Source organism: Olea europaea, chromosome 10 (genome assembly GCF_002742605.1).
Source record: "Olea europaea var. sylvestris chromosome 10, O_europaea_v1, whole genome shotgun sequence".
NCBI classification, from domain to species: Eukaryota; Viridiplantae; Streptophyta; class Magnoliopsida; order Lamiales; family Oleaceae; genus Olea; species Olea europaea.
In genome coordinates this window covers 9,365,067-9,380,914 of record NC_036246.1, presented here as the reverse complement: position 1 = coordinate 9,380,914, position 15,848 = coordinate 9,365,067, and the positions used below count along the sequence as shown (strand labels likewise).

At 36.5% G+C, this 15,848-nt stretch overlaps 1 protein-coding gene across 1 annotated transcript; it reads right to left on the bottom strand.

Moving 5' to 3' along the window:
* Positions 1–241: 241 nt before the first annotated feature.
* On the bottom strand, positions 242–1,921 carry LOC111401170 (E3 ubiquitin-protein ligase RING1-like). The gene has a single exon (XM_023028783.1). The coding sequence runs from the start codon at positions 1,694–1,696 to the stop codon at positions 524–526; it is 1,173 nt and encodes a 390-aa protein (XP_022884551.1). The 5' UTR covers positions 1,697–1,921; the 3' UTR covers positions 242–523.
* Positions 1,922–15,848: the final 13,927 nt, after the last annotated feature.

Sequence of the window (15,848 nt, the reverse complement as noted above, 5' to 3'; positions counted from 1 at the left end):
AATTGTTGATTCCTCTGCGCCTATTGGGGTTGAGGATCAACCTTCCCGACTAGCGTTTAGTGTGCAAGACTCGACTAGACTTTGTAATAACCAAATTTCTTAAATTTTTTCTCTAATTGGTGGAGTTAAATACCATTACGGCATTGCAACTGGGTCTGATAAGCACAGATATAAGCAAAACAAAATGAGTTACGAATTTTCAAGCAAAACGAAGGAAATATTCAGAATTAGGACATCAGCATGATTTAAAAGAAAGCCATATTTTGATTTGATTTCCACAAAAACAATAATCTTACACATAATTGTGCAAGAATACATTTCAAGAATAACACTGACCAAATCACATACTTTTCTCCTTTCATTTTTGTTAAAACCTCGAATTCCATATTCCATGCCGCCACCAACCATAACCTCATAGACTAATCAGCTCATTCATTATGCTTTCAAAATTCTATGCCTCTGTCAAGCTATAAGTAGACATTATTAGAGAAAATTAATATATGATATGACGTCGATCTTGATCTTATGGTTGAGTTTGGATTGAATCCTGGCTTGCACTGTACTTTCCTAGGGAGTGCTTGGCAACATAAGAAGATGACCTCTTCATTGAAATAGGCCCTTTCTGCAGGGAACGCCCAGACGAAGCACTCTTTATTAGCCTGTATATGCTTGAATTTTTGCTCCTCGTCTTTGCATTCATATCTGAATTTTGCTTCTCCACAATTGCCAGTCTAGAATCTGAACACCCTTCATCTTTTTTCGCCTGAATGTCAACCACCGCATTATAAATCATTGAAGCAGAAGAAAAATCCATTGATATTGATCTCCTGACAGGTTGCAACTCCTCATCTAATTTCATCCGATTATCAACCAAATCACTTACTACTCGTTGCTTACTGTTCCTCAGATTAAGGCGAATTGAGTTCTTTTGCAAAAAGTCAGCCACTTTTCCATCTTCAATTTGTGTTGATGATCCATTTTCAATCCCAACCCTCATTTCCCTAGTTTCATCTGTTTCCATTGCGCGTTGATCCACTTCACTTTCCATTCGAGCCTCTTCCCTCGGAGCTAAATCATTCGAGTTTGTTAACACCGAGCTCACCGGAGCTGAATTCGTATTGCTGACTATTGGAGCGCGACAAACGGGACAATTTTGATGTGATCTTAACCAAGTATCTATACAAGGTACATGAAAAGCATGGCTACACTTTGGCAAAAGCCAAAGATTCTCATCTTCTTGAAACTCATTCAGACAAACAGAACAGTCTGTCCCTTCAATCAAACCCTGGCCCTTTTCGTACTTAAACACAGCAATAGAATCAATTACTGATTGTTGAAGCCCAACGGTACGAATATACCATATGGGATGATCCACCATTGGCCCCTGATTCTCATCAATAAAATCCTCCCGATTGTTAGCATTCTCTACAGTTTGTGAATTTCTCCTCCTAGAATTTCTCAAATTCCAACGGTATCTACGGACTGTGAAAAAGACGAGAAACACAAAAGCAGCCGCAAGAATACAAAGCATAAGAATCAAAATGGGGGGCATTTGATGGTTTGATCTAGGTGGAACTAGAGATGGAGTTGGCAAAACAAATCCGTTCTTGCACTTATGATGATCATCATAGCCCTTATCAGCTGTAGGAACTTTATCTTTATCTTCTGACAAAAATTTTCTATGAGGAAAACCCATCAAGAAGATTTCAAGAAACAGAGAGGAGAATCAAAAAATGGGATTGGATTGAATAGTTCCCTTGTATGTAAAAGAACAAAGAATATGAAATTCTTGCTGAGATTTTTCTTCCAATACCCGATATTTTTCAGAGTGGTGGGAGTGAAAATGATGGAATTTATTGTTTAATGCTTGTTTTTTTCTTGCGTATTGGATGAGAATTGAGATCTATGCATGAAGTTCACCCGCGGTTTCAGTTTTGCTTGGTTTTGTCATAGTCAATGGACTGATTAGAGTATTACGCGTTAGAATAGTGTAGTGGTGGGGCAGGTCATGACGAAATTCCAAACCAAGTTTGGGGTTGTTTATTAATGAAATAATACAATTTATTTCCTGTTAATTAAAAAGAATTTTAATTCAGCTAGTAAACAGAAAGCGGCAAAAATTATTTGATACTATAGTTGTATTGCAATTTGGATTTCTGGGTATGACATTAATATATCATTACAGCAACAAAATTTCTTTAAGAATTTTTTAGTGTGTAAAAATTAAAATAAATTATCAAGAGCTATGTAATTTGTATACTATTTGCATTCTTTATCGATGTTCTTGTCCAAAGGCTGAAAATAGTTCCAATTTTTACGATAAAAGAAGCAACAACTTTTATATCTTTACACTAAAATGATGGTTTAATACCCTTTTAGTTTATATATAGTATTTCATGGACGAGTGTCATACAAATTTGAATCTTTAATCTATCTTGTTTAATGTTGAGTGCTACGTGATGATTTCATGTAATTTTCAATCTTATAGCACCGTTTGGCCCCATTTTCTAGAAATGAAAATGGGTGGAATAATATTTTTTTGAAAAATGAGTGGTTGAAAAAGAAGAAATTTTTTTTCGATTTACGTGAAATATTAATTTATGAAAAATTGTGTGGTTGAAAATAAGAGAAAGAAAAATAGAATGTAATAAAATGAAATTTAATGGAGGCCACTTGGTATAAAGTGGATATGGGAGGTTGGATGGTAAATTTTGAAATTTAAATTTAAATGCATAATATAAAAAATCGTTAAAGAAATATTTGGAACCACATGCTTAACGACCAGTTTTATTAAGAATCTATTCCTAGGCTAGAACTTGGTAACATTGAGCGTCTGTTCTACGGCATTGTTATTTTTGGCCCTCATTTCGTGGTAATGAAAATTGAGAGAATAGTATTTTTTTTTAAAAAAAAAGAGTAGTTGAAAAATAATGAAATTTTTTCGATTTATCTGTAATATTATTTTATGAAAAATTTTGTGATTAAAAATAGGAGAGAAAAATAAAATATAATGGAATGATAATTAATGGGGATTAAAAGAGAGTTAAAGTCCTCGTTTGAACCACAATATTGTAAAAATGAGAATGAAAAATATAGTCGTTATAGGCTCCATAAAAAAATAAAAAATCAAATATGATGACTTGATGTGATGAATAACGTTCATATTTTTTATTTTAATGAAAAAATAATGAAACTCAAACAACAAAATTTTATTTTATACCTTGCTAGACTTTGGGTCCGTAACATAGGCCCGCAACCCATCATGAATTTCAAGCAATGACCATCTAATTATAGAGGAAATTACGCTCATTTTAATAATCAAGTACAAAAATCATTCTTTCAAAAATAGGTGCACCGTATCATATTGGTGTACAAACAGGGCAATAACAGAGCATTTCCCAAGCAAGCCACACCCACACCACATGCCTCACACCAATATTTGTGAACAAACAGGGCAATAACAGAGCATTTTCCACGCAAGCCACACCCACACCACATGCCTCACACCGTAGTTTTTGATTGGAAAATGCCTTGTGAATATTTTTCACAGATGTTCTACATGGCAGTCACATGAAAGTGGGCTCCATATAAATATTTTATGAGGTGGGCTCCACTATTGTGTTCTGTAAAACATTCCTATAATTTTTTGTGTAAGTGTGGCACTGTTGTTTTTGATTGACAGTATTTTCTTTAATTTTTTCGTTGTCAATGAAAAAATGTCAAATGTATGTATGCGTATATAAAATCCTGTCATTGATCATGTCCCTGTAAAAGAATTGATTTGTGACCCCATCTCTCTCTCTGATTTCGCACTTTGTTCTCTCTCTATCTACGAGATCCACAAACTCCAACCGCCATCCGCCAGCTCCGGCCGCCATCACCAAAAACTTGTCATCGCTTTCTCTTCTCATACCCTCTCTCTCTACGATCTTCCTCTTTGTTCTGTCTATCTATCTACAGCACCCACCAAATTCGACATCTTCGTAACCTGACCGCTCGTGTATGCTGTCTCGAGCTCCAGCTATTTTTTTTGCTTGCTGGAGAAGGCGGAGGAGGTGGCTCCGAGAGATGGGACATTGCTATGGCTTGCTGGAGAGGGAGAATGGGAAAGGGCTTCATGAGATGGAACGTTGCCATTGCTTGCTAGAAAGGTAAAATATCTGGTCCAGATGGTGACACCGGAGAAAGTGACGGCGAACCAAATCTTTGCCACCAGTAAAATCTCTTCCACCTCGAACAGAATTTGAAGTTGAAATTTTCAAATCTTTTAAACTAGTCGGATCTACTCTATTGGTGGTGAGGTGGATGATGTGGTGCGCTAATGTTTGTCTGATGGTAGGTTGGGTGTATAGATTTGCATGGTGCTAGTGCGGTGGATGTGGTGGTGGTGCTGGCGGTTAGGTGATTGTGGTCGTGGTGAAGTGGCAACAGTGTTCGGGCGGTGCCAATGGTGGAGTGGTGGAGAGGGATGAAGAGCATGTGACAATTATTTGAGTAATTAGACCCATAAATAGATAATTTGTAACCAATTAATGTGACCTAAAAAAAGTGTGATTTACAATTAAATTTAAAATTGTGATTAATAATTTGTGTTTTTGTGACTGTGATATTATGTGATTTGTGATCAATACGTGATTGTGACCATAAATTGTGTATTAATTCGATCACAACCTGTTTAATTAGTATTAAGCCATAAAATTTTTATCTCACAATTTTTTGAAATTTTATGTAGGTTTCTTATTTTTTAAATTGTATCTTGAAAACTTTTTAGTTATATATTTTATCCTAGTTTTAACCAGCCACATGGATTGCCCATCAAATCCACGTCTTTGAAACGTCGAGAGTTGAGGCATCGATTGGGGGGAAAAACACTTAAAAGTCATTTGTATAGAATTTTTTCCACATAATTTGGTCAGATTACTCTCATGTGTAGAATTCACCGTGAATAGAAAATTGCCAAAAAAACCTTATCCATCCCACCTATATGTGTGTTCTAAGAAGTCTGCCAGAACACATAGTAGGTTTGAAAAAAAAAAATGGGAGGCATCATGGTCGTGAGCTCTAGGATTACGAGAAAACATGAACATCATCCATGCATAAAAAGGAGTTTCATGGTTTGAAAGATATCCACACTTCTTCTCATGCTTAATGTTTTATCACTCTACTACTAACATTATTATTTTAACGCAATCTATAAATTTTTAAGAAAGATTTGGAGATTAAAGGAGAAAAAGAAACATGTCAACTTATTGGCATCATATGTGGAAAGCAAAGTGAGATAAGGAATACAAGATGAAAAATATGGTGTGTCATCGGAATCTTTATCCCTAAGAACATTTAGATATCGATGTGACGTGAGAATGTTATATTTCTTTAAGAACTATGTGATCCGATCATGGGCAAATATTTCACAAAACCATTAAAAGAAGTTTTAAACATGCTTCTCTATGCTTCCTCATCATTCAATTGGTGGATTTGACAAATTGATTTATGATAAATGTGGCTATTACTTAACATTGATGTTAGGAAACATGTACCCTGTTTATGCTCTCAGAAAACAGTCTTACGCAGAATCGATGAGGGGACCTTTTCAAGGATCAATAATCGATAATAAAAATGGTAAATGGAGCAAAATGTAATTGAAGAAAATTCCTTTTGATCATCAATGATACGATGGTGATTTAAGATTGAAATCAACATATGAATCAAATGAAATTATTGATAATGATATCTTTGCTGATTACTGATAGGCTTCATTAGCAATTATCGATGACAATGTCGTCAGTCATGTTGTTGGGAACTTGCGATGAAGCTTCAAACTGAGAAGAAGCCGTTAATGATATTCGATGATATGATTATTGGTAATTTTGATTAAAATTCTTATATTTGTTCGTTTAGACAAAATTATCAATAGTCACACTGTTGGTGATCAACAACACACACTTTTCAATGAATATCGACAACAATATCGTTAGCAATGTTGTCATAAATCACTTACGAAGGCTCCCGTCAGTGTTATTCAAAAAATTTATTCATTTATAATTTTTATTTTTTATTAGATGCTGATAGATAAGTTATGTGTTTTCTCTTTCTTTGTAATTTACAGATTATTTTTATTTTTCTTTTGGTTCCCGACATTTTTTAAAATCTATCTATTGATGAAAATTTTCCAATAAATTAATTTTGTTAATTATTTTTAGTATTACTGACTAAAAAATTTGTTTATATTGAATTTTTCAATCTTATTAATTTTGACAAATTTTTAATAATAAAAGCGAAAACAAAAATATGTAAATTCTAAGTTTGAGGGCTTTAGACAACGTTTAATCTAATTAATCCATAAGCCGTTCTAATGCCCTTCAAGAAAATGGAGATGGAGCCATTATATGAATATATACACATAGGGATGATAATCGGGCTCGTCGGCTCGGACCTCTCGTGACTCGGCTCGCTCGTGACTCGGCTCGGGGCTCAGTAGACTCGAGCCTAGGCTCAGGCCGAGCCCCATTTTGGAGACACGGGTTTTGTCCGAGCCGACCCGTGAGCTTGCGAGCTTTAAAAAAAAAAATTAAATTGAGGCTGCCTTGGCAACAAAACTACTACCTTTTGGGGGGAGAAAACGAGCCTGCCCGGCTCGGCCCGGAAAAAGCCCAAGCAAAAGTTTGGATCGAGCCTAAAAAAGCTCGGCTATTTTAACCTAGCCGAACCCAAGCCGAAACTTTAGGCTCGTGAGCCAGTTCGGCCCGACTCGTTTACATCCCTATATATACAGATGTATTTTAGAATAACTCAATTTCCTCTTATCTCAATCCAAAAATGATTTGAGATTCTTAAAACAGATTGAGTTTATCCGAATTTCTATAATATCAACTCTTCATGCTTGTTACAATAAAGTTAATAGTTAACAAAATGTTTTCCATGATGACTAAATTAATATTATAAAGTATATATGGGATTTTAAAAAATTTTGTTTTAGCATTCAACTATTAAAATTTCTAGAGAAAACCCAATCGAAATTCTTCGTGAACAGAATCGCTCGCCACTATACTTTTAGTTGATATTAAATGAGGCTTGCTACATGCTGCCAATAGGGGGGGCGCAGTACACGTCCTACGTGGCCTTGTCTGTGTACATGTTTCCATACTAAATTTATCGAAGAACTTCCCAAATCCATCCAAGTTATGACTTATGAAAGAGAGAAAGATACTTCATTCACATCAAAATCTTTCGAGTTAATTAAATCACTAATTACCAACATTTGTATTCGGTTACTACTTGCTCACCCAAAAATAAATAGTTACTGAATGCTCATCCACTTTTGAAAAAAACTAACCATCCATCACCCATTTCACTTCCATCCTTCCACTTGGGCAAAAAAAGTCTAGGTGGCAGACGGAAATTTTTGCATGGCCACTAACACCGTTAAAAAATGACAAGTGGATTCTGGTTTCTCAAATTAAAACGCTTTCTCCCAAATTTTGAACGTATCATGATTTTCTTCCTTCATAAATCTCCACTTGGCTCCTTCCTCGATACTGTTAATGATTACAAGTATAAATTGTTTCTCGATGCCGTTAATGATTTGGGGAAGTTCAAGAACATTGCTCAGGCTCTTGAGGAGGTTTATGTTATATTTAAGGATCACACGGAATTGGATATTGAGTTTTCAAGGTTTCTAATGGATTATTATGAGGACAATTCAAGGATTGAAGAAGACGCCAATCTCAGTTTCTTTTGCAGGACTACAACTGCTGAAGATGGAGCGCAGAAAAATAATTATAGACAAATCATGTTTAAATGCAAAGATGAAATGTATGAAGCTGACATGGAGTATAATTCTGTAGAAAATTCAGTGTATATGGATAAAATCGAGAAATGTTGTCTTTCGTCTCGTCAATTTGAATAATGCGCAATTAAAAGACTCCCAAATGAGGAGGGGGGGTCACACCCGGACCGCTTAAATCCCAAGCTCTTCTTAGATTGTTTAGATCTTTTTGACAAAACCTTTCAATTTTGTAACTATGCAAATCAATAAAATTCAAACAACCGTATATCGAATTTTCACCAGATTATTGAAAGTTTTATTTCCAACAAATAACTTTTGTTCCAATAGAATTTAAAATTCATGAAACATACGAACAATATATCATAAATTCATGAAGCATGGACTATAAATTTAATACAAAAAATTGCATGAATTAAACAACTGAAACATAGAATTTTAACCCGAGGCCTGTGTTACACACAGTTTTTTTAAAACAGATTCGCCCCCTCACCATCCGTGCTTGAGGTTTAAAACGAGCGTCCGTTTCCCAGGATACAACGGTAAAATCAGTAGCTTCCGAGCACCGCGGAAACCACTCCGGCGAACTGAACTAGTGCCTGAACTACACCACCACCAAGAGAGAACTCTATGCAAATGAATTTTTAGTGTATTCTAAACTTGAAAGCTTTTGCTTTTTTGTGTGTGTGTGTGTTGAAATGAGGAAAATGAGCCACTATTTATAGGTTAGGCTACCATTAATGGCAATGACCTTTGGAATTCCTCATCTTCTTCCTATGTGAGGCAAATTCATTTTTTCCACATAAACTCCCTTTTGAGTGGCACACTTTGAGCCTCAATTTCTTATTCACCGGAGCATCAACTTTGGCAAGTAAGTATATGATTTCGATGTATTCACGGAGGAGAACACAAATCAACTTTCATCTTCCAAATTGAACAACCGGGTCCCACTTAAAACTCGTGCCAAAGTCGGCCAATTTTTCCAACAATCCCCCACATGAATAAAAATTGAGAGCGACTCATGCATGTGACACATGACGACTTGTGAATGTGACACATGACGACTTGGTGATATAGTTCAACAGTTGAAACATGCATACGATAGGTAGGTGTTACCCTTTGAACCTTCGCTTGTGAAAGCATATTTACTTCACTGGCTGACGAGTAGACGCAATGTCCTTGAACTGTTCTACTGTTTATGTAAATGATGATACAGGATTCTTCCTAACACATTTCAGTTCTCATTATTATGTTCGTTTTGGCCATGAACATACGCCTGATTCTGTGAGAGTTCGCAAGAATTACGCCCCACACAATTCCCTTAGAAACGGCCCAACTTCTCTCTTACATAGGTGATTTCTTATTACAAGTAACCCACATTACTTGGCTCGATTTTCGACGCATAAGAATCATTAAAAGCCTATTGCTTATCCTCCATCTTTACGGGCATCACTGTCGCATCAGGAATGGACAGGAGGTAATATCCCCCACAGTGATTCTATCAAGTCTTTACAATTAGATTGTCCCTTTGAACCTAGATCTTGGGATCTCCAGTCAACTAGGTTGGGTTTTTCTTTGTATTAACTTATCCATTCAAGAGCTTAAGTCCCATTCCTCTCAATGATTTCTCAACTAACTCTATATTTAACCCTTTGGTTAGCGGATCCGCAATGTTATCCTTTGACTTTACGTAATCAATAGTGATAACTCCAGCTGAGAGTAGTTGTCTAATGGTATTATGTCTACGACGTATATGTCTAGACTTACCATTATACATGTTGTTCTGTGCCCTTCCAATTGCCGATTGACTATCACAATATATGCAAATTGTTGGCACAGGCTTTGACCATCTTGGAATATCCTCTAAGAAGTTGCGTAGCCACTCAGCCTCTTCACCACTTTTATCTAGAGCTATAAATTCAGATTCCATAGTGGATCTGGCTATCACTGTTTGTTTAGAAGATTTCCATGATATAGCTGTACCTGCCAAAGTGAACACAAATCCACATGTGGACTTTGAGTCTTTTATGTCGGATATCCAATTAGCATCACTATCCTTCACTGACTGCTGGATATCTACTATAGTGCAGTCCAAAATTACGAGTATATCTTAAGTACCTTAGTACTTTTACTATTTCTTTCCAGTGATCAGCTCCTGATTACTCGTGTATCTACTCAATTTACTGACTGTATAGGCTATGTCTGGTCTAGTACAGCTCATTAAGTACATTAGACTTCCGATAACTCTCGAGTATTCTACTTGAGAGATACTTTCTCCTCTGTTTTTAGACAGATGTTGACTAGTATCTATTGGTGTTCTAGGCAAGCCAGTATCATCCTTATGGAATTTTTCTAAAATTTTGTCCACATAATGTGACTGACTTAGAACAAGCCCATTTGATATTCTTGAGATTTTTACTCAAAGTATAACATCAGCTAAACCCATATCTTTCATGTCAAACCTCGAGTTTAACATATTTTTAGTGGATTCAATCATCTTATTGTCACTGTCAACAATAAGCATGTCGTCAATGTAAAGAGATAAGATGACATATCCATCTAGTGTCTTTGACGTAAACACATTTGTCATACTCGTTGATCTTAAATCCACTCTCCATCATGACACTGTCAAATTTCTCATGCCATTGTTTTGGTACTTGTTTCAAGCCATACAACGATTTCACCAATTTACACACTTTCTTTTCCTGCCCTGAAGACGAAAACCCTTCGGGTTGTTCCATATAGATTTCTTCATCTGAGTCTCCGTTCAAGAAGGCAGTCTTAACATCCATTTGATGTACGTCAAGATTTTGCAAAGCAGCAATCGCAAGTATCATTCTAATGGATGTTATTCTCGTTACTGGAGAATATGTATCAAAGTAATCAAGGCCTTCCCGTTGTCGGTAACCTTTTATTACCAACCTGGCCTTATACTTTTCAATAGTTCCATTTGCTTTCATTTTTCGTTTGAAAATCCACTGTAGCCTAGTGGTTTACTTCCTGGTGGAAGATCCACTAGCTCCCATGTATGATTTTGCAGGATAGAATATATTTCACTTTTAATGGCCTCTTTCCATTGAGGTCCTTCCGAGGAGTTCACAGCCTCTTGATAGCTTTGAGGTTCACTTTCTAGCATATAGGTCAGAAAATTTGGACCATAAGATTTTTCTATCCTTTCCCTTTTGCTACGTCTAGGTTCAACCTCAACCTCCTCTTCTAATTCTTGGTCCTGACTATGTTCAGTCATAGTCTCATATGTCCGTTTAGAAGAAATTGCCTCTTCTTCGGACCTGCATGGAAACACATGTTTAAAGAATGAAGCGTTTCTCGACTCCATTATCGTGTTTCTGTGTATATCTTGGATTTTAGATTCATACATGAGAAATCGATAAGCACTACTGTTATGTGCATATCCAATGAATATGCAATCTACAGTTTTCGGGCCTATCTTCACCTTCTTTGGTGTTGGGACAACCACTGTAGCAAGACACCCCCACACTCGTAAGTATTTATATGAAGGCATTCTTCCTTTCCATAATTCATAAGGGGTCTTCTTCATTTTCTTTCGGGGCACCTTATTCAAAAGGTAATTTGCTGATAATACAGCATCCCCCACATGTTCTAAGGTAATCCAGAACTTACTAGCATTGCATTCATCATCTCCTTTAAAGTGCAATTTTCCCTTTCAGTAACACCATTTTGTTGCAGTGAATACGGTGCGGTGGTTTCATGTATAATTCCGTGTTGTGCATAGAATTCAGCAAACGGTGCTTCATACTCATCACCTCGATCACTTCTTAGCACCTTAATTTTCTTGTTAAGTTGATTTTCAATTTCATTCTTATAGAGAACAAATTTCTCTATCACTTCATCTTTGTTTTTGAGCAAATACACATAGCAGTATTTCGTGCTATCGTCGACAAAAGTAATGAAATACTTGTTGCCACCTTTTGTTTGTTCAAATTTTAAATCACATATAACACTGTGAATTAAATCAAGTGATTCCGTATTTCGTTCAATTGACTTAAATGACGACCTAGTCAATTTTGCTTCAACACAAGTCTCACACTTATGTTTGGAATCAACATGGAATGCTGGTATGCATTTCAAGTTAACTAGCCTACGTAAAGTATCATAGTTAATGTGTCCTAGTCTACCATGCCACACATTGGAAGACTCAAGCAAGTAAACAAAAGCATTCACTTTATTATTCATTTTTGGTTTAACAACCATTACATTGAGTTTAAACATTCCATCGGAAACATAACCTTTTCCAACAAACATTCCACTTTTCGACAAGATGACCTTGTCTGACTCAAACACAATGCGAAAACCATGCTTATTCAAAAGTGACCCGGACACAAGGTTCTTGCAGATTTTCGGCACATACAGCACGTTGTTGAGAGTCAGCTCTTTTCCCGAAGTCATCTTTAGAAGCACTTTTCCTTGGCCCTTGATTTCAGAAGTTGCGGAATTTCCCATGAACAACTTCTCTCCATTCTCAACTGCTTCAAAAGTAGTATATAACTCTTTATCAGAGCACACATGTCTCATAGCTCCGGAATCAATCCATCATTCTTTTGGGTTAGAACCCACCATGTTCACTTCAGAAATGACTGTTGCGAGACTCATCTCCGACACATCATGTGCCATATAATCAACCACATTTGCTTCTTTCTTCTTCTTTAGTAATCTGCACTCCGAAAATTTGTGGCCTACTTTGTCACAGTTGAAGCACTTCCCTTGAAATTTCTTCTTAGGAACGTCCCCTTTTGGTCCCAGCTTGATCCCTTTTTCATCGGATGACCCAACTTTGGTTTTGTAGTTCTTACTACCTTGACCATGTTCAACAATATTGGCCTTAGCCGCACCAGGATTGAACCACTTCTTTTCGGAACTCTTGTTGTCATCTTCAATTGGAAGTCTAACAATCAGTTCTTCAACGTTCATTTCCTTTCGCTCGTGTTTCAGATAATTCTTGAAATCTTTCCACGCGGGAGGCAATTTTTCAATGATTGCAACCACTTGGAAAGTTTCACTTAGAATCATCCCTTCGGCATGAATTTCATGAAGAATCACTTGGAGTTCTTGCACTTGACTGGTTATAGTTTTGGAGTCTACCATCTTATAGTCCAAGAATCGGCCGACGATAAATGTCTTAGCCCCGGCATCCTCAGTCTTATATTTTTGGCCCAAAGACTCCCACAACTCCTTAGCAGTTTTCATGGTGCTATACACGTTGTATAGTGAATCTGCCAAACTGTTCATGATGTAATTCCGGCATAAGAAGTCTGAGTGTTTCCAAGCATTAACAGCACTGATAGCTTGAACATCCACCTCACCCTCTTGGAGTTTTGGAGCACTTTTAGTCAAGAATCTCGCAAGATTCAAGGTGGTCAGATAGAACAGTATTTTCTGCTGCCACCTCTTGAAATTCATGCCGTTGAATTTCTCCGGCTTTTCCCCATGGTTAACTGGTACATTAACCGGAACATTAGCCACATGTTGGCTCACAACATGACTTGGTATTGGAGCCACAGTCTGTGTCATAACAGAGCTAGGCCCTGCAGCAATAGCTGCACCCATAGTCGAACTAGGCCCTGCACCCATAGTAGAACCCACAGCCTGAGATTAGGTACCTTCAGCTTTTGACACATCTATGTTGGTGGAACCGATTGTCATTTCGTCTTCCGAAAGAACCAAACAAATTAGTTTCCACAATATAACAAATATAAGAAACTAATCAGTTCAGAGATAATCAATGTAGGAAACAAAATTTTCCTTTCTGAAAATCTATTTTAAGCTTGTAGGAAATTCAGTGTATGTGGATAAAATCGGGAAATGTTGTCTTTTGTCTCGTCAATTTGAATAATGCGCAATTAAAAGACTCCCAGATGAGGAGGGGGGTCACACCCGGACCGTTTAAATCCCAAACTCTTCTTAGACGATTTAGGTCTTTTTGACAGTTTTTCAATTTTGCAACTATGCAAATCAACAAAATTCAAACAACCGTATATCGAATTTTCACCAGATCATTGAAAGTTTTATTTTCAACAAATAACTTTTGTTCCAATAGAATTTAAAATTCATGAAGTATACGAACAATATATCATAAATTCATGAAGCATGGACTGTAAATTTAATACAAAAAATTGCATGAATTAAACAACTGAAAACATAGAATTTTAACCCGTGGCCTGTGTTACACACAATTTCCTTAAAACAGATTTGCCCCCTCACCGTCCGTGCTTGAGGTTTAAAACGAGCGTCCGTTTCCCAGGATACAACGGTAAAATCAGTAGTTTCCGAGCACCGTAGAAACCACTCCGGCGATCTGAACTAGTGCCTAAACTACACCATCACCAAAAGAGAATTCTATGCAAATGAATTTCTAGTGTATTCTAAACTTGAAAACTTTTGCTTTTTTTTTTTGTGTGTTGAAATGAGGAAAATGAGCCACTATTTATAGGCTAGGCTACAATTAATGGCAATGACCTTTGGAATTCCTCATTTTTTCCTATGTGGGACAAATTCATTTTTTTCACATAAACTCCCTTTTGAGTGACACACTTTGAGCCTTAATTTCTCATTCACCCGAGCATCAACTTTGGCAAGTAAGTATATGATTTCGATGTACTCACGGAGGAGAACACAAATCAACTTTCATCTTTCAAATTGAATAACTGGGTCCCACTCAAAACTCGTGCCAAAGTTGGCCAATTTTTCCAACAAATTCTCTTTAATCATCCATGGAGGCCGTGGATCAAATGGTGAAGAAATTGAAAAGAAATCCGAACGAAATGGTCTACATTGAAGATTACCTTAGTGTTTTGAATCTAAAGTACCTGAAAATTTTTATGGTGATCGTCGTGTGTTGAGGATGAGATTTACAAGAAAAAATTAGCAACTCAGTAGTGCATTAATGTTGTTTAATGGATATAATTTAGGTTATGAAGACAACAACTATGTTTTGAATTTATTTATTTATTTTTTTGGGTAGTACATCCGATGGAAAATTATGTTTTGTTAATGTACAAGCGAATCAAATTATGTTGCTTAGGCTATGGTTGAATGAAAATTTTATATTTTGGTGTATAGTTGAGTGAATTGGAAGCTTGGTGTATGGTTGAGAAACATTCAATTTACATTCTGGTAATAAAATTGGCTGCAGTTTTCGTAACAACAGATTCTACAAAATCATTTTCACCAATGCTAGCCTTCTTGTTAACTACATGCCACTTACAGAGTTATAGTAAGCAATTCCGGCAATGGTTAACCAGTTCTGATAAATCATGGCTTTCATCATAAAGTTCTGGAGTTCTTATAGAAAATGGTTAATTTTTTACTTTTTTTACTCAGTCAGTGAATGCATTATCAAAGAGATGCACACTTTATGTTTGTATTTATACTCTGTCAATAAATTTGCTCAACTTTTAAAATGAGGTTATATTGTAGAATACTTGGAAGCTATCTAGGCTGAAGCTGCCCAAGTTTAGGGTCCTGGTTTATATAGGTCTTCATAAGGTTCATAAAGGGGAGATTCAACAACACATCAACACTGCAATATATTAGAGACTAACCATTTAATTAAACACTCCAATACATCAACACGAACCTATTAATTAAACAGGAACATGTAACATTTAATTAAGTTGAGCTAAACATATGGTTCTCAAATTATGATTCCACAACCGTCAACACTTACACAACACCATCAAGAGCAAGAGGAAGCTAGAAAGAGAGAAGAGGAGGTAGCTAGGAAAGAGGAAGAAGAGAGGAGGAAAAGCGAAGAAGAAGTAGAAGCAGCATTGGCAACAGAAAAAAGAAGAGAAGGGGAAGAAGCAAGACAGGAAGAAGAGGCGAAGGAGAGAGAGCAAGAGCAAGCGGAAGGAGAGAGGAAGAAGAACAAGAAGCCCTGACGAGAGAGGGAGAAGCAACTAGGTGGAGATTCGTGAAGGAAGAAAATCACAATTCATTCAAAATTTGGGAAGAAAGCGTTTTAATTTAAGAAAGTAGTATTCACTTGTCAAATTTTGACGGCCACATAAGATTTTCGTTTGCGTGA

What these genes read in the sequence shown, in the direction of transcription:
- LOC111401170 (XM_023028783.1), bottom strand. Translation starts at nt 1,696, where the DNA reads ATGGGTTTTCCTCATAGAAAATTTTTGTCAGAAGATAAAGATAAAGTT.